This window comes from Saccharomyces eubayanus, chromosome XVI, assembly GCF_001298625.1.
Source record: "Saccharomyces eubayanus strain FM1318 chromosome XVI, whole genome shotgun sequence".
Taxonomy (NCBI): Eukaryota; Fungi; Ascomycota; class Saccharomycetes; order Saccharomycetales; family Saccharomycetaceae; genus Saccharomyces; species Saccharomyces eubayanus.
The window spans coordinates 750,393-770,917 of NC_030975.1; the positions used below are offsets into that span (position 1 = coordinate 750,393).

General features: G+C 39.1%; 9 protein-coding genes and 2 non-coding genes across 11 annotated transcripts; 7 read left to right on the forward strand and 4 right to left on the reverse strand.

Annotated features, from left to right (window-relative positions):
- Window positions 1-197: 197 nt before the first annotated feature.
- On the forward strand, window positions 198-1,436 carry MRI1 (S-methyl-5-thioribose-1-phosphate isomerase MRI1; the record flags this gene model as incomplete). The annotated part of the gene is made up of 1 exon (XM_018368546.1): window positions 198-1,436. One exon carries the CDS (start codon window positions 198-200, stop codon window positions 1,434-1,436), a length of 1,239 nt encoding a protein of 412 aa, XP_018219126.1.
- A 251-nt stretch (window positions 1,437-1,687) lies between these two features.
- Window positions 1,688-1,782, reverse strand: DI49_5564. The gene is made up of 2 exons: window positions 1,745-1,782; window positions 1,688-1,724 (listed from the first exon to the last, which is right to left on the reverse strand). It is a non-coding gene; the product is annotated as a tRNA-Lys (tRNA).
- Window positions 1,783-3,532: 1,750 nt separating this feature from the next.
- CLB2 (B-type cyclin CLB2) lies at window positions 3,533-5,005 on the forward strand (the record flags this gene model as incomplete). Its single annotated transcript, XM_018368547.1, has 1 exon — window positions 3,533-5,005. One exon carries the CDS (start codon window positions 3,533-3,535, stop codon window positions 5,003-5,005), a length of 1,473 nt encoding a protein of 490 aa, XP_018219127.1.
- Window positions 5,006-5,743: 738 nt separating this feature from the next.
- CLB5 (B-type cyclin CLB5) lies at window positions 5,744-7,015 on the reverse strand (the record flags this gene model as incomplete). Its single annotated transcript, XM_018368548.1, has 1 exon — window positions 5,744-7,015. The coding sequence occupies one exon, from the start codon at window positions 7,013-7,015 to the stop codon at window positions 5,744-5,746; it is 1,272 nt and encodes a 423-aa protein (XP_018219128.1).
- Window positions 7,016-7,623: 608 nt separating this feature from the next.
- Window positions 7,624-7,695, reverse strand: DI49_5567. The gene has a single exon. It is a non-coding gene; the product is annotated as a tRNA-Cys (tRNA).
- A 1,000-nt stretch (window positions 7,696-8,695) lies between these two features.
- Window positions 8,696-12,322, forward strand: AXL1 (Axl1p; the record flags this gene model as incomplete). The annotated part of the gene is made up of 1 exon (XM_018368549.1): window positions 8,696-12,322. The coding sequence occupies one exon, from the start codon at window positions 8,696-8,698 to the stop codon at window positions 12,320-12,322; it is 3,627 nt and encodes a 1,208-aa protein (XP_018219129.1).
- A 554-nt stretch (window positions 12,323-12,876) lies between these two features.
- Window positions 12,877-14,196, forward strand: CTR1 (high-affinity Cu transporter CTR1; the record flags this gene model as incomplete). The annotated part of the gene is made up of 1 exon (XM_018368550.1): window positions 12,877-14,196. One exon carries the CDS (start codon window positions 12,877-12,879, stop codon window positions 14,194-14,196), a length of 1,320 nt encoding a protein of 439 aa, XP_018219130.1.
- Window positions 14,197-14,634: 438 nt separating this feature from the next.
- On the forward strand, window positions 14,635-15,993 carry YLH47 (Ylh47p; the record flags this gene model as incomplete). The annotated part of the gene is made up of 1 exon (XM_018368551.1): window positions 14,635-15,993. One exon carries the CDS (start codon window positions 14,635-14,637, stop codon window positions 15,991-15,993), a length of 1,359 nt encoding a protein of 452 aa, XP_018219131.1.
- Window positions 15,994-16,756: 763 nt separating this feature from the next.
- DI49_5571 (pyridoxine 4-dehydrogenase) lies at window positions 16,757-17,794 on the forward strand (the record flags this gene model as incomplete). The annotated part of the gene is made up of 1 exon (XM_018368552.1): window positions 16,757-17,794. The coding sequence occupies one exon, from the start codon at window positions 16,757-16,759 to the stop codon at window positions 17,792-17,794; it is 1,038 nt and encodes a 345-aa protein (XP_018219132.1).
- Window positions 17,795-17,931: 137 nt separating this feature from the next.
- On the reverse strand, window positions 17,932-18,921 carry ANT1 (Ant1p; the record flags this gene model as incomplete). Its single annotated transcript, XM_018368553.1, has 1 exon — window positions 17,932-18,921. One exon carries the CDS (start codon window positions 18,919-18,921, stop codon window positions 17,932-17,934), a length of 990 nt encoding a protein of 329 aa, XP_018219133.1.
- A 481-nt stretch (window positions 18,922-19,402) lies between these two features.
- On the forward strand, window positions 19,403-20,455 carry SCD6 (Scd6p; the record flags this gene model as incomplete). The annotated part of the gene is made up of 1 exon (XM_018368554.1): window positions 19,403-20,455. One exon carries the CDS (start codon window positions 19,403-19,405, stop codon window positions 20,453-20,455), a length of 1,053 nt encoding a protein of 350 aa, XP_018219134.1.
- Between the last annotated feature and the right edge of the window lie 70 nt (window positions 20,456-20,525).

Sequence of the window (20,525 nt, forward strand, 5' to 3'; positions counted from 1 at the left end):
TCCCAAAATAAAGACACTTTTTTTTTTTTTTTAAATGACGTTCTTCGCTTTGATTTTTTTTCAGTTCGTCACTGAGATGAGATAGATGATGGCAGGTAACTAATTYTTGACGCTTCAATTTAAAGAGTGCAATAGGTGCTTCTTAACAGCGAAATCTCATCGAAGAGTAGTGAATCAGGCTCTCGTAATATAGAAAAATGTCATTGGAGGCTATAAGTTTTGATAGGTCGAATCCTGAAAGGGTTTCAGTAAAGGTACTGGATCAATTACTTTTGCCATACACTACTAAATACATTCCGATTCATACAATTGATGAGGGCTACTCGGTTATCAAGAGCATGCAAGTAAGAGGTGCACCAGCTATTGCGATCGTCGGCTCATTATCTGTCTTAACTGAAATACAACTAATAAAACATGATCCATTTTCCAATGTTACAAAACTGTATAATCCAACAAATTGGGAAGCTACAAGAAAAGTGCTGAATGAAAGGTTAGATTTTCTTTTGAGCAGCAGGCCAACCGCGGTTAATTTATCGAACTCTCTAGCGGAAATTAAAACTATATTAAGATCTTCAAATGATCTCCAAGTTTTTGATCGTGATTTATGCCGTTATACTTGTCGATTGATAGACGAGGATTTAGCAAATAATATGAAAATGGGTGATAATGGTGCAAAATATCTTTTGGACGTATTAGAGAAGGATGGGTTCAAGGACGAATTTGCTGTTCTGACAATTTGCAATACCGGTTCTTTGGCTACGTCTGGATATGGTACTGCTTTAGGTGTCATTCGTTCTTTATGGAAAGATTCCGTGGCTAAAACTCATGAAGCAAGTTTAGGATTAGATAATGAAAAGCATGCTAAAATGGACCACGTATTCCCATTAGAAACAAGGCCTTATAATCAGGGGTCAAGATTAACTGCATACGAACTGGTTCATGAAAAGATTCCGTCTACATTAATTACAGATAGTTCTATTGCGTATAGAATTATAACTAGTTCAACTCCGATTAAGGCAGCGTTTGTTGGGGCTGATAGAATTGTCCGTAATGGGGATACAGCCAACAAAATCGGTACCTTGCAACTTTCTGTGATTTGTAAGCAATTTGGGATTAAATTTTTTGTAGTTGCTCCAAAAACAACTATTGATAATGTAACAGAAACTGGTAGTGATATTATTGTGGAAGAACGTAGGCCTGAAGAATTTAAATTAGTAACTGGCACAGTCGTTGATCCTGAAGATGGCTCTTTGATTCTGAATGAATCAGGAGAGCCAATTTCAGGGAAAGTTGGTATTGCTCCTCCTGACATTGACGTCTGGAATCCTGCCTTTGATATTACTCCGCACGAGTTTATTGACGGAATTGTCACAGAAGAAGGTGTATTTACCAAAAACTCTGACGGTGAGTTTGATCTACAACGTCTTTTTAAATAACTGTGTAAATAAAAGCCTGAATCAAGTGCTTTTTGTTAGTCGAGATGAAAGACAAGATTTGTTACACTGATATTTTTTTGTTTAAAAGTCAAACGGGCATTCATATTACAGCAATTCAACAAGAAAGCATACCGGTTCATATGACAAGATACCTGTCAAAAAAACAAATGGCTAGGAGCTAGAACGGCCGATATTGTTAGCATGAATGATCCTATGTTTGTCGTTACCACAAAAAATTGAAAAAGAAAGAACTCCTCATAGGGGGCTCGAACCCCTGACATTTCGGTATCCTTGCCTAAGCAAATTGCTTAAAAGCCGAACGCTCTACCAACTGAGCTAACAAGGATGAGTTCTTCGGCGAACCATCTCATAACAAAATACCTTATCAAAGCTCCTATGTCTGATTCTCATATTTAATACAATTCTAGTTCTGCACCTTGTTGAATGTTTTTTGCCAACAGTGATATGAGAATTGGTTAATAGTGGAATGGTGAGAAGGTTATGCTTTGTGACTATGTAATAGACATTAGTATTCCTCGGTCACGACAGGGATTGTGGCTCAATATTTAAAAGTATGGTAGGAAACCCCACATCTGAAGACATCTGACCATGGTTTTTTATCGATGAAACTCAAAAAAACTTTACAAAACGTTGCAGAGTTCGGATGGCAGTGGGACAAACCACAGTACTTACACATGAAAAATGACTGCTATTGCACATTAGAATGTCAAACGTTCGCAAAGCTCGCTCAAGGATAACGCTCTCTCATATTCAGTTGCAAGCATCCCTAAAGACAGGGTGCTGTAATATTGAGTTTTTAGACTGTTCGATACAACCTAATAATCTTCGGCAACTCTATAATATAAGTAGCTTGTTTGTTCTTCCGAATGTTGGTGTGGTGATGTTTATCCATCCCGTACTACTTAAAAAATAACAGGAGCATACTGGCTGGGGCCCTCGCAAAAAAAGAGGGTCTTTTTAGTAACTACCCCATCTAATAGGGATAGTAGAAAAACTACCATCAGCTATGTTGTTGTTGTTGTCGTCGCCGTCGCCGTCGCCGTCGCCGTTATGTATGTGCCTGCCATGCCTGCGGCGCTGCTTAAATTAAAACTTAATGATCCTGAAAGTCTACTGAGTTGCATCAAGAGCACCTACAAACACGATTTGCTTCTGCGCATTTCAAGCCATGTTGCAACAAGACACGCAAAGTTTAAATTGAATGTAAATGTAAATAAGACCGGTAAAGCTTGGATTAACCAGTCCTTCTAAACCTGACCTGCGGACTTAGCCGCCAAAAAAAGAAAAAATAATTGAATGCAGGGTAACTTCCGCATCGTTTTGTTTACATATATGACCCGTTTAGGAAACATGGCGTTCGAAACATCGGCTGAAAAGGGAAATTTATAAACAAAGCGTCCGAATTTAGAAAAGGTCAACAACGATGTTCGCGATACAGATGGAACTTCGGTGCCTGTCCCTCGAGAGGATAGCATACTCCTTACAGTTGGCATCTGTGTATAGTCTAAGCATAGAGTTTCAAAAATTTCTTTCTAGTGGGAAAATATAGCCTGTTTAGGGAAAAGAGAAATAGATCCTTTTCTCGGATTTTCAGAAAGGAAAAAATACTGAAATATAATAAAATAGTTTTGTTATAGTTGATTCTTTGCTGATTTGGCTAGACATTTCAATAACCCACCTCTTTATCAGAGTCTCGCTTTCTGGTAAAAACATAGCCACTCGTTCAAGAAGTAACTAAGCACTTCCATTCCTGATACTTCTAAAAAGGAAAAAAATTAGCAAAAGGATCCGGTAACATATTTATTTTTTTTGATCAAGCCAGTTTTCGATAAAATTTACTGCAAGCCGTTCAAGAAAAAGATACAGAATACCCGTTGACGTATTTTTTTGATTGATCATTTGATTCTTTTTGTTTTTCATATTGTTTTTTCAATTCTTCTAGCCAACGTAGCAGAAATTCAAAAGCACTTTATAAAAAGCTTTGATCCTTTCGTTTTTTAACTTCTCTAGAGAACTGTTACTTCTTTCGAAGGAAACTATTTCTCAGTGATTACTCCTATTCAAATATTTTATAGATGTCCAACCAAACAGAAGATACAGAAAACTCACAGAATACCAGCTCATCTAGATTTTTGAGGAATGTACAACGGTTGGCTCTAAACAACGTAACGAACACAACTTTTCAAAAGAGCAATGTCAATAACTCATCTCTGACGAATTTCAAATCCTCATTGAACTCTGCAAAAAAGGAAGGGAGCCGGATTCCACAATTTAGTGTACCAAGGCCAACAGCCCCATTGGAGGAGAAAAAAATTATTCTGACAGATAACAAGATCAATTCACTCCCCATCAACAAATCTTCAGATGATAAAGAGAACCAAGATCCAAGCAGTAAAAAATTCGGCAGCTTGGCTTCTATAAAAGAGGGAAGCAATGAATTGCCTGCTATTAAAAGTATACAAAAATTCACTTCTACTGAGGAGGTGATCCAACACAATCCCTTAAAAAGCATAGGCTCTGGAACTGATACTGTTAAGAAACCAGTTGAAAATGAAAAATTTCATCCAGCTAGAAATCAGCTTGAAATCAGAAACAAAGAAGTTGAAAATGATAGTGGCAAGAAAAGACCAATTTCTACGATTGTCGAACAAGAATTACCCAAAAAATTTAAAGTGTGTGATGAAAATGGGAAAGAGGAATACGAGTGGGAAGATTTGGATGCAGAGGACGTCAATGACCCCTTCATGGTTAGCGAATACGTCACCGGTATATTCGAATATCTTCACCAACTCGAAGTCATCACTTTACCTAAGAAGGAAGATCTTTACCAGCACAGAAATATCCATCAAAACCGAGATATTCTGGTCAACTGGTTAGTCAAAATTCATAACAAGTTCGGCTTGTTGCCAGAGACATTATATCTTGCCATTAACATCATGGACAGGTTTTTATGCAGAGAGCTAGTTCAATTAGACAAATTACAACTGGTGGGTACGTCATGTCTGTTCATCGCCTCGAAATACGAAGAAGTATATTCTCCAAGTATAAAACATTTTGCCTCAGAGACAGATGGGGCATGCACGGAAGACGAAATTAAGGAAGGCGAAAAATTCATTCTAAAGACGTTAAAGTTTAACTTGAATTATCCTAATCCGATGAATTTTCTAAGAAGAATTTCCAAGGCAGACGACTACGATATACAGTCTCGAACGCTCGCCAAGTTCTTACTAGAGATATCATTAGTGGATTTTAGATTCATTGGAATATTACCTTCATTATGCGCCGCCGCTGCAATGTTTATGTCAAGAAAAATGTTGGGCAAGGGCAAATGGGATGGCAATCTGATACATTATAGCGGCGGATATACCAAAGAGGAACTTGCCCCAGTATGCCACATGATAATGGACTACTTGGTCAGTCCGATAGTTCACGACGAATTCCATAGAAAATATCAATCAAGAAGATTTATGAAAGCGTCTATAATTTCCGTTCAATGGGCTTTGAAGGTTAGGAAAAACGGCTATGATATAATGACTTTGCATGAATAAGAGAAAAAAAAAAAAAAAACAGGGCAATAAAAATAAATCTTTCTTAAAAGGACAAAGTCCCATATAAAGGATATAGATGCTGTTTATTATCGTTTTCTCTTCAAATTTCCATTTATTCTTATAAATTTCAAAATCGAACATTAGCACATTCAATTTTCTTCTTTCAGCTGCCATTAAAAAACATTTGAAGGCCAAGATTGTCAATACAAAACCGTTTGTTTTGCAATAATACCATACTTTTAATTTTTGATTTTTAATTTGATTTTAATTCTGTACCATACTTTTTTATTCAGTTCGACTGTTTCCAAATGCAATTAATGAGGGTAAAGCAAGGAATTACTAGGAAAAAGATTTTTTTGTATCGGGATCAAGACACTTCAAGAGATGTTGTATCTCAATTTCGTTAAATGCAATTTCATTTTCATTTTCATTTTCATTTCGTTTTAAATTATTTCAATATAATTACTTTAATTAATCTTACAATAATAATAAAAATAATAACAATAACAAAAACAATAATATTAATAATAGTAGTAATAATAATAGTAGTAATAATAATAATTATTGTAGTATTATATATATATATATGCTGGAAGTGGACGCATTAATATATTAGACTATTGATATATATACATATGTATATATGTAGATGCAGGAATTTTTCTTTCAGTTGAGTAGAAAGAAAAATAAAGATAGAAAGCGCATGCGAATTCGAGAATACAATCGACGCTATTGTGGTTATAAACTGAATAGACTTGGGAAATTATTGTCCACTTCAGCTTTACACCAATTAGAAGTTTGGAAATAGACCGATCCATATCTTGGCTTCTTGTATTTTAAAGTAAGAGAATCCAAACGAATTTTAGAACTAGCAATGTCTGTGACCAAATCTGTACAGTACGATTGAAACGTTTTATCGTGTAGAGGATCAATGCCGCCGCTGTAGTGTTCCAGATTTTGGTTCCACAGTTCGTTCTTGTTTCTATTGGTTATTCTTCTTGCTATATACATAGCCATTGCACTTATGACAGATGGGGGAAGATGAATGAATTGGTGGCAGCAGCAAGCATACTCTAGAATAAACTTACCAGTATTCCTATTAGTCAAAATGTAATCATCTGCCTTGGAGATCCTTCTCAAAAAATTGAGCGGGTTAGGCCAACCAATATTAAATCCTAGTGACGTTAGCATAAACATTTCCGCATTTTTTATGTCGTTTTTGGAGGCTGCCCCATCGGTGATGTAAGAGTACTCGGCTAATTTGGGCAAATTTACTTCTTCGAATTTTGCCGCTATGAAAAGCGAGGTTACTGCCAGTAGTTGTAGTTTGTTCATTGTAACTTTATTTTGGGCCAAAAATCTGTCCATTAGATTGATGGATAGAAACAATGTTTCAGGATAGCATTGGAATTTTTCATGCACCTCTACCAACCAATCCACTAGTATGGCTCTCATGGAGGGTCTTAAATAGTATTTGGAAGTTTTGTCGAGCAGGTAATTATGAGATGGTAGCGTTTCTAATTCTCTCTTGTACAAAAACTCGAAGATTTCCGAAGAATACTCTGCCACCATTGCAGTGTCGTTTTTTTCAACATAATCTAAATCCTTCCAACCTAATATCTCGTCATCTCCTTCAACGCCAAATCTGCGTCTTTTGCTTGTGATGGAGACAGCAGCATCGTCCTCCGCGGTATGATCGTTGTATATCTTTCTTTTCTGGACGGCGGTAACAATAGGTCTACTGTTTTCTTCCCTTCGTACTTTAGCGGCCTTGTTGTTTATAGCTATCCTCTTAGCTTGGTTTAAAGGATTGTTGTTTACCGGAACATCTGTCAAGGCCCTTCTTGGTTTATCATCTTGCACCTGTTCCTTACTGGAGCTCCCCATCTTCGGAGCATTTTTTTTATCTTGAGAGGTCCGCACGTTTGTACTGCTCAATTGTGTTTCATTTTCATTATAGATCAAAGAACCGCCTCTGGTGCCGTGCTCGTTGTCCTGGTTGCCCTCCATTGTTTGTTAAAAGTGTTCAGCGGCTTTGATTGTAACCTGCGACGCGTGACTATTGTCTACTGAGCTTCTTTTGCTATGTGTGAAACAACTATTTGGGCCGTGAAAGGTTGAGATAGTTAAACCCTTTCAGAATGCAAAGACAAACTTTGACGAACAGACAGAAGAAAAATTATCTCTGCTTAAGAAGCCTAAGAATCTGTTACGTGTAGCTGTGGATAAACTTGTAACAGCAAATGGAGTTTCTCTCACAGTGTAGGCAGTAACAAGTTGCCAGTCATACAGGAAAGTGCACTGCACAGAGATGCTGTGGCAGAGCTATCCCGATGTGGGCAAAGCGCGTAAAATCGCACGACGCGCTTGGCCGTTATGTTTTGTGCCAGCAAGAACGCGTCTTTGCCTTAGAGGTGCCGCGTTTCTTGCTGGGTTCTTTCACAAAGGGTACGAGGCAAAAGGGTTTGCGGTAGGGCAAGCGACGGTTGGGATTATCGGTTTTGTGTTTGAGTTTTGTCTATGAGCTGGCAACTCGTTGGTCTTTTGATGCTGAAAAAAAACTTTCTGCAGGAGCAACTGTGTGGAAAGTGAACGGGGGAAGAAAAATGAAAAATTAAAGCTCGCACTCAGGATCGAACTAAGGACCAACAGATTTGCAATCTGCTGCGCTACCACTGCGCCATACGAGCTTTTTATTTATATGATGGGTTCTATCTTTCATTTGTTTTATAGATAGCAATCTTTTCGTTTTTCTTTGTTTGGCGTTATGCTCATTGTTGATAGTTGATAGGTTAGTAAGTAGCGATCATTAAGCATAGGTAGCTCCTTCTTGGAATATAGAAGAGAGGTTTTAAAAGCACACGCTTATTGCTTATGTGAAACCCAATGGTACAGATATAGTTCAGAATATTATCGAGGAGTGACCACGAATAACTCATCTTTTTAGATATCGACTAATCAATTTATAGTTCTTGTTTAAAGCCGAAGACCGTGTACACACTAAGACCTTTTTGTTGCTCTCAAAACACTTTCTTAGAGTTCTGGTTTACACTAATAATATTTAAACGACTTAGTATATTGTTTGACTTTTTCTTCTCCAACATCATTGACTGCTGCATAATACATATTTTAAGAAAAAGAAATTGGGCGAGTAGGTCCAAAATATAAATAACGTAAATAATCCTTCGTTAAAAAAAAATCAGTATCTCGCTAACACAAATTTAAACCTAATGCCCTCATTATAAACCTTCTTTTCCACCATGCGCAGCTCCCCATATATTCCAAGTGGGCTAAATATACAAGCGTGTCTGTTTACTATTGTTTTTCCTCATTTTCCAAAAGAGGGAAGTATAAATGAGGTATACCAGTAAAAACTATCACAGACGGGCTATTTGACGGGTGACTTTTATTTGGCAGGTTTCTTTTCACTTCGCATGTGATAATGTGGTGATTAGGATTTAAACTTTCAGTATCAGAATCGCTCGCGGAGTTACTTGATGCGGTTTTTAACACGCCTTCTGAGCTACGAAAAAATATGAAACACATATATTAACATATTTTCCCACTCTTTTTTAACCATTGGGCATACACAATGGTAACATTTTTGTTTTATCTTTGAAGCTCTTGGATTACATAGTATATACATGAGAATTTAATCTAAGAATAACATATAAAGAATAATTTCCTTTAATGTCCTTGAGAGAGGTATCCAATTATGAGATTCCTTTTTACATCCCACTGTCTTACGGAAACAGGACCCATAAAATTTGCAAACTCCCGAATGGAATCTTGGCCTTAATAATATCAGATCCAACAGATAGCTCAAGCTCATGCTCGCTGTCAGTTTGCACAGGCTCTCACAATGATCCAAAAGATATTCCGGGCTTGGCACATCTTTGTGAACACATGATTCTTGCTGCAGGTTCTAAAAAATACCCTGACCCAGGTTTATTTCATACACTAGTCGCCAAAAATAATGGCTCGCAAAATGCTTTTACAACCGGAGAGCAGACCACTTTCTACTTTGAATTACCCAATACCCAAAGTAACGGCGAACTTGCATTCGAATCAACTTTAGATGTGTTCGCCTCATTTTTCAAAGAACCGCTCTTTAACCCTTTGTTGATAGGAAAAGAAATATATGCTATACAGAGTGAGCATGAGGGAAACATGTCATCAACGACAAAAATATTCTATCACGCAACGAGGATGTTGGCCAATGCAGACCACCCTTTTAGCCAGTTCTCCACTGGAAACATACACTCATTGTCAAGTATTCCACATTTGGAGAAAATAAATCTGAAAAACTCTCTGAACACATATTTCAAGAATAATTTTTATGGGGAAAATATGACGCTCTGCATGAGAGGTTCACAATCCGTAAATATTCTTACGAAATTAGCCATTTCCAAGTTTGGTGATATAAGCCTTAAAAATAACATAAGAGGGAGCAACTTTTCGATTAAGGCAGGGTCATTTCGAAGATCGCGATCATTTCGAAGATCTCAGGACGTCTCTCGAATTGGTTCCTGGAATTTAGAAAACTCTAAAATATCAGACACCGTATGGGAGGAGAAATATGGGAATACTAGTTGTTTTGAAGATGCTTCAAGATATAATTCAATATTCATCAATTCAAGCAAAGCTCCAATTATGAGGTTTTTATTTCCAGTCTCTGACAAAAATACCAGATTCACGAAGAAAGACATTAAAATATACAGTCATTTATGGCGCGAACTCTTTGGTGATGAGTCTCCAGGATCTTTGAGCCATTACCTAGTGTCAAAAGGCTGGGCTACCAGTTCTTTCGCCTTTACCTCAGAATTTGCTGTCGGTAGTATAGGATTAGTGTTAGAGTTAGAACTTACAAAATCCGGCTGGAAAAACGTGGAGAGCATTGCAACCACGATATTTTCTGAGCTACTGCCTTCCTTTTGCGCAAAAAACGTTGACCATTTAATCAGTTTTTTAAGAGAACAGAATTTAATTGACATAGCTCGTTTTTTGTATCAGAATTCAGAGGATTTGCCTATGGAAGAATGTTCACAGTTAAGTGGCGTTCTCCAAGAAAATTTAGAGTGCCTGACCCCCTGCAATATTTTTAAAGGTTTCAAATCTCTCATAGAAATCAATGATCCTAACATTGAAAAATATGAAGACAGTAAGCCCAACGTTCAATGGTGGACAGGTCAGGCAATTAAGTTTCAAAACTTCTTGAAATCATTTATGAATCATGAGAATACGCGACTTTTATTGTTAGGAGATATAAAATCTTGCAATCTGTTTGATAAAATCGAAGATAAGAGCGAAATACACACTGAGTTTTTCTATGAGTTTGAATATTATATGGGGAAAGTTCACTTGTCAGAAGATCACGATCCTCACTCACAAAGCGCATATGAATTTAATTTCCCGACAAATAATCCATTTTTACCAGATTTTGTTAATGATCCTTTAAGGCTGCAGCAGCTTTACTTAGAGTGTTCACTAAAATCAAAATTTGCTACGCTAAGGCCCCAAATTCAAAGTGAACCCATCAAAATACTACCTCAGTTAGTCAGCAAAAATTTGAATTATGAAATGTGGGTCTTGAAAGAAGATCCAAATTTCACTTCAGACAATGTATCAGTAGTATCTTTTGAAGTAATAGGACTGGGCATTAAACCTAGCCCAGAAGCGACGATTCATTTGGAAGTTTTGGCACAAATATTGTTTATTACCACCTCTTCAGACCTCTATCCAGCTCTAAGGGCTGGTTATACTTACGAGATCGCGTCCTCTAGTAAGGGCAATGTCACACTCCGATTTACCATTTCTGGGTTTTCAGAGGGTGTTTTCAAGATAACAAAAGCATTCGTAGATACGTTAAAACTAATTGCAACAGATCCCACGTTCCCTTCAAAAGACGCTTTGAGAAAAGCAAGAATTCTGGTTAGAAGCAAATACGAGAGTGCATCATCGGATAACTGCGTGAAACTGGCTAGCATTGGTTTGTTGATCGTCTTGGAGGAATACATGTGGACCCTACAGGATAGAATTGATGCATTAGAGCTTACGGACATGGAGTCTCTAAAAAATTTTAGTTCTTCATTTTGGAACAATCCAAAACAGTTGGCCTTGCTCATTCAAGGAAATCTTGAATATGCAGACGAAATCAACCACTACCTGAATAATAATTTTACGCAGCACCTAAAAGTGTCCAATGAAAGGAACAAGCCGACTATACGCCTTTATCCTTCGCCCAATACTAAAGATATAGATCCGGGCACAAATGCCTTCATATCTTGCAACGGTCATCAAGATGACCCCAACAATAGTCTTGCATATTTTATTCAAACTGCACAAAGAGACGATATTGAAAACCTGACATTAACGTTCCTCACGGAATATATATTTTCACTAACATTAGTACCTGATTTAAGGAATAAGAAGCAAATAGGGTACATCGTCTTAAGCGGACTCAGAATCTTGACAGACACCATAGGAATTCATATAACTGTGATGTCTGGAAGCTCGGCGCATAGCCTTGAAACTAAGATCAATGAGTACTTATCTTATTTGGAGCTCCAGGTCCTTAATAATTTCACCGAATCCAGTTTTCGAAGGATACTTCTGGAACCCTTCCTAGCCTTACTAGAGAAGAACAATTTCAACAAACTTAAAACACTGTCCGGTCCTGCAAACCTTTTAAATGAAATAGTGGCCAATGTTCAAAATGGCGACAATTATATTCTCAATAATAGGCAAATGAAACATCACCGAAAAGTAAGAAATAGCATTAGCGAGAAACGACTCCATTTCCAAGAGGATAATGAAATGGTTGACATCCTATTCTTGCAAAAATTAACTTTAAAAGAATATTTGGAATTTTTCAGATCAAAAATTTCTATATATTCCAGGCAAAGGAGTAAGCTATCAATAATGATTACGAGCCCAATGGCAGAGGAAGAGATTGCAAGTAGAAAAATGTTTCTGCAATTAGAAGCCTTTCTGAAAATGAAAGGGTTTGCGATAAAAAGTAGAGACTTGGAAAAAATTGTTGAGGACTCAAAAGGTAGTCCTGTTCTTCTTCTCAAGAACCTTTTCACTTTTTTTCGTAAAAGAAGTGAAGCTTTTAAACTTGGTACTGTTGTATTGAAGGAGATATCGAAGATCATCGCCATTAATTTCAAGCAGACGTACGGCTCTGTACTAGGCTTTTCTTCTCAAGACAACGAACTGCAAGGCATAGACAAGTACTGGAATGCAGATGTAGAACCGATTGTTCCTCTTCGAGAGCTTCCTTGCCCAAACGTTTTCCGGAAATACGCATTTTAAATTCCTTTATGCTCGTTCGAGCCCTCCCAAGAGCACTATTATTTTTGCTATGAGTCCTGAGACACCTACTACCATGGTGTCATACCTTACATAAACCCCTTTTTACATAGCATATGATATAATCAACAAAGCCCAAACTGCACCTCGAAGGCTGTCACTTCATGTTGCAAATGTGCTTATATTCTCATGTAGTCGCGCCGCTCATTGAAAAATTTGCTCAGGACGACGGTAAATGAGCAAAAATGGCGCGACCCTGAGTAGAGCACTTTTCCAGATTCGGACTACAAAATGCATAAAGAAAATATGACAGTGCCATCTCTAGAGGGTTCTGAGTTGTTTGCAATATACATGGAACTACCGCTTCAATATTTAAACTGAACTGAGTAGTGAGCTCTTGCAAACAAACCTACATAACATATTACAACTAACAGGACTCGGGAACGAACAGCTTCGCCAAGTAAAGAAATATTTCAGCTGCGTTTTAAATTACATTTGTTGAACGGCCCAACCGATAGGAATCGAAAAAAAAAGTACAGTATATCTACGGTCTAACAATGAATAGCATGTCTATGAGTAGTAGCGGTATGAATATGGATGCGATGTCTAGTGCATCGAAGACGGTAGCATCGAGCATGGCCTCGATGAGCATGGACGCTATGTCCAGTGCAACCAAAGCTATAGCTTCGAGTATGTCATCAATGAACATGGATGCAATGTCTAGTGCATCGAAGACGGTAGCGTCGAGCATGGCTTCGATGAGTATGGATGCGATGTCCAGTGCAAGCAAAACATTGGCTTCAAGTATGGCATCGATGGCGAGCATGTCGATGGGAAGCAGCTCAATGGCAGGCATGTCGATGGGAAGCAGCTCGATGGCAGACATGTCGATGGGAAGCTCTGCAACCATGAGTTCAGCCGGTACACAATCCACTTCAGGCTCAAGCATGTCGGGTATGTCGGGTATGTCGTCATCAAGTAACAGTAGTTCCTCAGGATCGTCTATGGATATGGACATGGATATGGATATGGGGATGAACTATTATCTGACTCCCACGTATAAAAACTACCCTGTTTTATTCCACCATCTACATGCAAATACCAGCGGCAAGGCCTTTGGTATTTTCTTATTGATTGTCGTGGCTGCTTTCGTTTACAAGCTCTTGCTTTTTGTCAGTTGGTGTCTCGAAGTACACTGGTTCAAGAAATGGGACAAGGAGAATAAATACTGCACGTTACCTTCAGCAAATGCTAAGGATGACGGCAGAAACTATGGAACGGAGAACAACTTTGAAATCCAGGGTTTGCCCAAATTACCAAATTTGCTAGGTGACATATTCGTTCCTTCTTTAATGGATCTCTTCCACGACATTATTAGAACGTTTTTAGTATTTACCTCCACAATGATCATCTACATGTTGATGCTTGCTACAATGTCTTTTGTTTTGACATACGTTTTCGCAGTCATCACCGGCTTAGCCTTATCAGAAGTGTTTTTTAATAGGTGCAAACTAGCCCTGTTAAAAAGATGGGATATTCAAAGAGAGATTCAAAAAACAATGAACTGTCCTGGTTTTGGTAACTGCCAATGTGGCAAGCATGCCAGCAGCACACCTGATCCAATTGCCGTTGCCGATACCACGTCAGCTAGTGATCAAAGTACTCGCATGGAAAAAAACAATCTGTCTGAGGTTGCTATTGCGGAAAATAACCAAACGAACACACCTGCACAAGAAGACGGATGTAACTGCGCCAAAGTCTCCAGAAAAAACCAAGAAAACATCGAAAGTAACATTMTTGAAAGTTCCAAGTTGCAAGAACAGTCTGGGAACATGGATCAGAACTTACTTCCAGCCGAAAAGTTCAGTCATAATTAATAAATTACACATATGCACTTATAACACAAAAAGGAAAAAAAAAAAAGAAGATGCAGTGACTTTCCTATAATTAGCCAGACTTGTATATAGTTTAACGTCTAAGTAAATCTAATCTAAAAAATCTAATAATATCATTCAACTCGAACAACATGAATGAGTTATAAAAAGCCATTTACCTTGCCTTTATACAGGTTCCGGCGTTTCCCACGTTTCTTTTTATCATTGAATTGAGTTACTCCCGCGCGAACATTTTTCAATTTTACTTGAGAGAAAACACCATTTAAAATCGTGTCGATCTCATCTATTTGACGTAGTGGCAATTCTTGAACCATAACAAGACAACGTATAAGTTAAATTTGTCAAGGCGGATACATTTTGCTGGTATTTATTATTTAAATTTGGTTTGTAAAAAGGAATCCATAGCGAAAACAGACAGAAATGCTCAGATATAGCTCTTTGCCAATCAAGAGAGTAATCCCTCATCCGGTCCCAAGAACCGTGCTCACTGCATCTCGTCTTGCGTTGTCAAGATCAAGCATAATACCGCTTTACAATCCAAGTTTCCACCGTTGGAACTCTTCGACGTCTAAAGACCCAAAAGACGATTCGAAGACAGTGAATGAAAAGCAGRAAAGTGTAACAAAGGTTCTTCCTGTAAAGGAGAAGCTACCATTGAAGGTCAAGATCCAAAACGCTCTTCGTCATTATTGGGACGGTTCCAAACTTTTAGGGTTGGAAATAAAAATCTCTTCTAAATTGTTGATGAAAAGTGCCGCAGGTTACCCACTAACAAGAAGAGAAAACCTACAATTGAAAAGAACTACTCAGGATATCATCAGGCTGGTTCCGTTTGCCGCGTTCCTTATTATCCCATTTGCCGAGCTACTTCTACCGTTTGCATTAAAACTATTCCCCAATTTACTTCCATCTACTTACGAATCGAGCAAAAAACGTGAGAACAAACTGGAAAATTTAAGGAACACGAGAAAGTTAATGTCCCAAATTATTAAAAATAACAAGCCCCATTTCAAGCCCAACAATATCTCTGAGGAACAAAAGGCTTTATTCAACAGATTTTACACTCATGTTCGTGCTACTGGAGTGCCCGAATCTCGTCAACAGTTGATTGAGGTAGCCAGACTATTCACTGACGATACCGTGCTAGACAACGTCACAAGGCCTTACCTAATTGCATTGGCCAAATACATGAACTTGCAACCGTTTGGCACAGACGTGATGTTACGTTACCGTATCAGATACAGTATGCTTGAATTGAAAAAAGACGATTTGTCCATTTACTATGAAGATGCGGAACAACTTTCCCTGCCCGAATTGAAAACCGCATGCGCTTCTAGGGGTATTAGAAGTGTGGATGTGGATGCTAGCGTATTATATTCGAATTTGAGATTATGGCTGAATATGAGGCTCAAGGACAAGATCCCAGCAACATTGCTGATTATGGCTACTGCTTACAACTACGGTAACGTACAATCGAAGGAGTCCTTGTACGATTCATTATGCGATGTCCTCATCGGTATTCCAGATGAGCTATACCACGAAGTTAAAGTGAATGTTGTCAAGGAAGACGAAGCGTCCGCCAAGCAGAAATTGAGACAATTGAGAGAACAGGAAGAAATCATGAAGGAAGAAGAACAACAAGAAGAAAATGCCATTGTGAGCGTGAAGGACGAGCTGAGCTTAGACGACCAAGAAAAGAACTTGGACGCAGCCGTCCCAGAAGTCCAACTAAAAGAAACCAAAACTGCTGGAGAGGCTGACTCCACCTTAAAGAAGTAGGTGGGACCCTATCCAGCAAATTATCAACCGCACAATACAATCAATTCGCTGCTCTCGTCAACATTCTTCCTATACATATACGCACACACTTCACTTTCAAGCATTGAAAGAGAAGGTGGTGAACCGATACTATAGATTTTGTACATAAGATAAATAAAACACACTACTATAAAAACACTACACTAGGCCAAATCACGCACGCACCTATCAATACGGGCAACTACATAAAAGATTCCCGCGCTCGCTCGTACTCGCAACTCCCTACCATGCAACGTAACCATTACATTGCTTTCAAGCAGCTCTTCATCACTTACGTAACCTACTACCAACCGTGGTGCAGTAAAAAAAAATTGCGCATTTTCCAGCCGTTTCTCATCCGCCATGCCTTCAGCAAGAACGTCGGATAGCCCGGGCGCGACGGCCCGGACGGCCGCCTCGTCCGTCTCGGCCGCGCAAGGAAGGGATTTGCGATTTATTTGGATATGTAAGTAATCAAGGGCGTACTACAGCAGTACTAAGCTAGCTATCCTTACTTTCTCCCCCCCATCGCAAGAAGGGATTACTGTCAATAGAACCGTAAATAACAACTTGCTATATAAGGGGTGATATTTCATCATCAATTGGTTTAGTTTTTCTTTTCCTCTCAAAATATCTCTCTTGGCTATGTTTCTTACTTGTATATATTTTTGTACAGAGGAGCATAGAAGAAACTAGCGTTATTTTAACAACTGTTACAACTATAAAAAAAATTAGCCAAAATACAATGTCCGTCACTGAATTGAGAAACGATATCCATAAGTTAGATACCGGTTATGGTCTGATGAGTTTGACCTGGAGAGCTGAGCCCATTCCTCAATCGCAAGCTTTCGAAGCGATGCACAGAGCTGTTGAGTTGGCCAGAGAACGTGGACACAAGGCCTTCTTCAACGTTGGTGAGTTTTACGGCCCGGACTTCGTTAACTTAATATTTGTTCGCGACTTCTTTGCAAAGTACCCTGATTTGAGAAAGCATGTAGTCATCAGTTGTAAAGGTGGTATGGAGGTTAGCACTCTGACCCCCAATGGTAGCCATGATGCAGTCATTAAAAGTGTCAAGAACTCGGTCAGCGCCATTGGTGGCTACATTGACATCTTTGAGGTTGCCAGGCTTGATACCTCTCTATGTGCCAAAGGCGAAGTCTATCCATACGAATCGTTCGAAGCCCTTGCTGAAATGATCTCCGAAGGCGTTATTGGCGGTATTTCTTTGAGTGAAGTTACTGAAGAGCAAATCAGAGCTATTTACAAGGACTGGGGCAAGTTCTTGACCTGTGTTGAGCTCGAAGTTTCTTTGTTCAGTACCGATATTTTCCATAACGGAATTGCCAAGACCTGTGCCGAATTGGGATTGACTGTCATCTGCTACTCTCCCCTAGGTAGAGGGCTATTGACAGGCCAATTGAAGTCTAACGCTGACATCCCAGAAGGCGACTTCAGAAAGGCACTTAAGAGGTTTAGTGATGAATCTTTGAAGAAAAACCTGGATTTGGTCAGGTTCCTACAGGAAGAAATCGTCGGCAAGCGTTCCAAGGACAACTCTATTACTCTGCCTCAATTGGCTTTGGGCTGGATCAAACACTGGAACTATGTTCCGGAATACAAAGGCGCCAAATTCATCCCCATTCCCAGTGGTTCTTCTATCTCTAAGGTCAATGAAAACTTTGATGAAAAGAAAACACAACTTACCGACAAAGAGTTCAAAGCCATTAACGACTTCTTGGCTACTTTCCACACTGTTGGCGATAGGTACGAATTCAATTGAGTTCAAGGCCAAAAAAAATTCTAAAGAAAGTAGAAAAAACAGAAAGGTTCCACTATATATATATATACATACATTGTTGAGTAATATATTTAACAAATCTAAAAAATTATGCTATTGTTCAGTACATAAGACTTCTTTCAAGTAGAAACCAGCCTATGGCGTCCGTTGCGTTCAAGGAAGAATGAAGAGTACAGGAAAATGAGTTTCTTCAACGATTTAGTCAATTCTCCCCTAAATGTAAACAACAAACCTTGCACAATTACACCCTTTGCCAGCTGAGGAAGGATCCCCTTCCAAAGTGATTTTAACCCTTCGTTTTTATATAAATACAAAAGCGCTTCTTGGAAAGAAGTGAACCTCGAACCCGCACTTTGAAGCATTGTCTTGGCAACAATTAAAGGTTGCGTGATTAACGTGGAAATCATCTTGGAAAGAACGCCCAATACAAAATTCTGGACCGCTGAGAGATTGCCCACATCGTTAGAATGATCATGAAAGAAAACTTCCTTCAATCTTTGAAATGAGGCATATGTAATGGACGGGTTTATAGTCAACGCTAGACCTGTTCTCAAACCTTTCCAAAATGCAGTCAAATCTCCGTTATTTTCATTGTAAATATCCTTAACGACATTACTGAACTTGGCGGACTCTACAGAGTTGACAGTTTGTTGTCTTGTAGCCACCACGGCCATTGGTCCCGTGAAGATTTGCGATATGCTGGCAGCCACCACTCCCAGAGCCAATTCTTCGATTGTGGAAGGTGTGCCAGAACTAGCATGCCTTTTCAACAATTGCGGTCTTAGTAGCTTATTTTTCATGTATGACTTTCTAATGAGAGTGTACCAAAAAAAATAGCAAAAATTTTGAACAAATGTGGCCACTGTAATAACCGTCGCACCTTGATATAGACCAAAAAACCCCTTTTCCCTGAATATAGTTATCATACAGTCAAGGACATTCTTATACCTCTTCTTAGCCAGCTTATTGTCGACATTATCAGGCTCACTTGCATCAGGATGAGCAACTTGCGATTGGATAATCGTTTTCGATAGATCCAAAGGGTACACTGCAATATTAGCCATTGCCGAAGCCACGGCACCCGTTAAAGCAGCCTCTAAAGTAAGCATTGCTAGCGTATCCTCAACCGTTCTTCCTTAGCGTGTAATCCAAGCACCGTATGCAAATTCTTGTAATATCCTGCCCTTATCGCGTATATTTTTCCCATCTTGCTCTTCTTATACTTCCAACTCTGACAAAATAGTCATTCGGACCGAGATGCAGGAATCGGATTTAAAGCTCGATCCGAGTTGGGATTTTCAACGGTGACACAATTTGTTCTACGTAAAGGCCCACTTAATCCTAAACGTATCACCATTTTGGATGAAAGAGTAATGGTTTTCCTTGGGAAAGACAGCAAGGTGCGCTGTAGTCACGTCTGTGGTTGGTAGTTTACCTATATGATCATAGATGCCTATCACCTCACACGGTAAAAATTTAAACAGTATCCGCGACTAATAAGAACCATGTGGAGGCAACTAGAAAAGACAAGACACCAACAGTGAGGAGATTGAAACAGAGGCATTTATCGAAGAAGAGCAGCAAAAGGCAATGTCACAGTACATCGGCAAGACCATCTCTTTAGTCTCTGTGACTGACAACAGATATGTGGGGCTTTTAGAAGATATCGATTCTGAAAAGGGTACCGTTACTTTGAGGGAGGTTCGCTGCTTTGGTACCGAAGGTCGTAAGAACTGGGGTCCGGAAGAAATCTATCCAAACCCTACCGTATACAACTCGGTGAAATTCAATGGTAGTGAAGTCAAAGACTTGAGTATTTTGGATGCCAACATCAATGACATTCAGCCTGTTGTTCCTCAGATGATGCCACCTGCATCACAGCCCTCTCCTTCCCAGCAAGATCAATCGCCACGCCAAGCCCAAGCTCAAGCCCATGCCCAGCCACAAGCTCAAGCCCAAGCCCAAGCGCATCCACAGGCCGTAAAGCCCGAATCCAATGTACCTGCTGCGGTTGCTGGATATGGTGTTTATACACCATCTTCCACAGAGGCCACTACTGCCAGGAAAGATAATGTGAACCCACCGAATAGGGATGAACGTAAAGACGGTGAGTTTGAGCAAAGATATCAAAGGAACAAACCAACTAACCGGGCTCCTCAGTCGAACCGCAGCCACAAGGTCGAAATTCCAAATGAAGACTTTGACTTTCAATCCAATAACGCAAAATTCACTAAAGAAGATTCCACTGATTTGGAAAAGGAACAGGAATTGGAATCTGCTGCTGAAAAAGAGGACGAATCCGATGAGGCGTTCTATAACAAAAAATCGTCATTTTTTGACACTATTTCAACCTCCACGGAAACCAATACCAACATGAGATGGCAAGAAGAAAAAGTCTTGAATGTTGACACATTCGGGCAAGCTTCTGCCAGACCAAGATTCAACTCAAGAGGTCGTGGTCGTGGCCGTGGCGGCAATTACAGAGGTAATAGGGGAAACAGAGGAAGAGGTGGGCAACGAGGTGGCTACCAAAACAGAAATAACTACCAAAACAACAGAGGTGGCTATCAAAACTATCAAAATGATTCTCAAGATAGGTCCTCCAACCAATTCTCTCAACCTCCTTCCAATGTCGAATTTTAGAGTGATACGTCTATGTAAATTAAATATACCCTTCGGTATGTACATACAAACAAAATTAATAGTATTATAG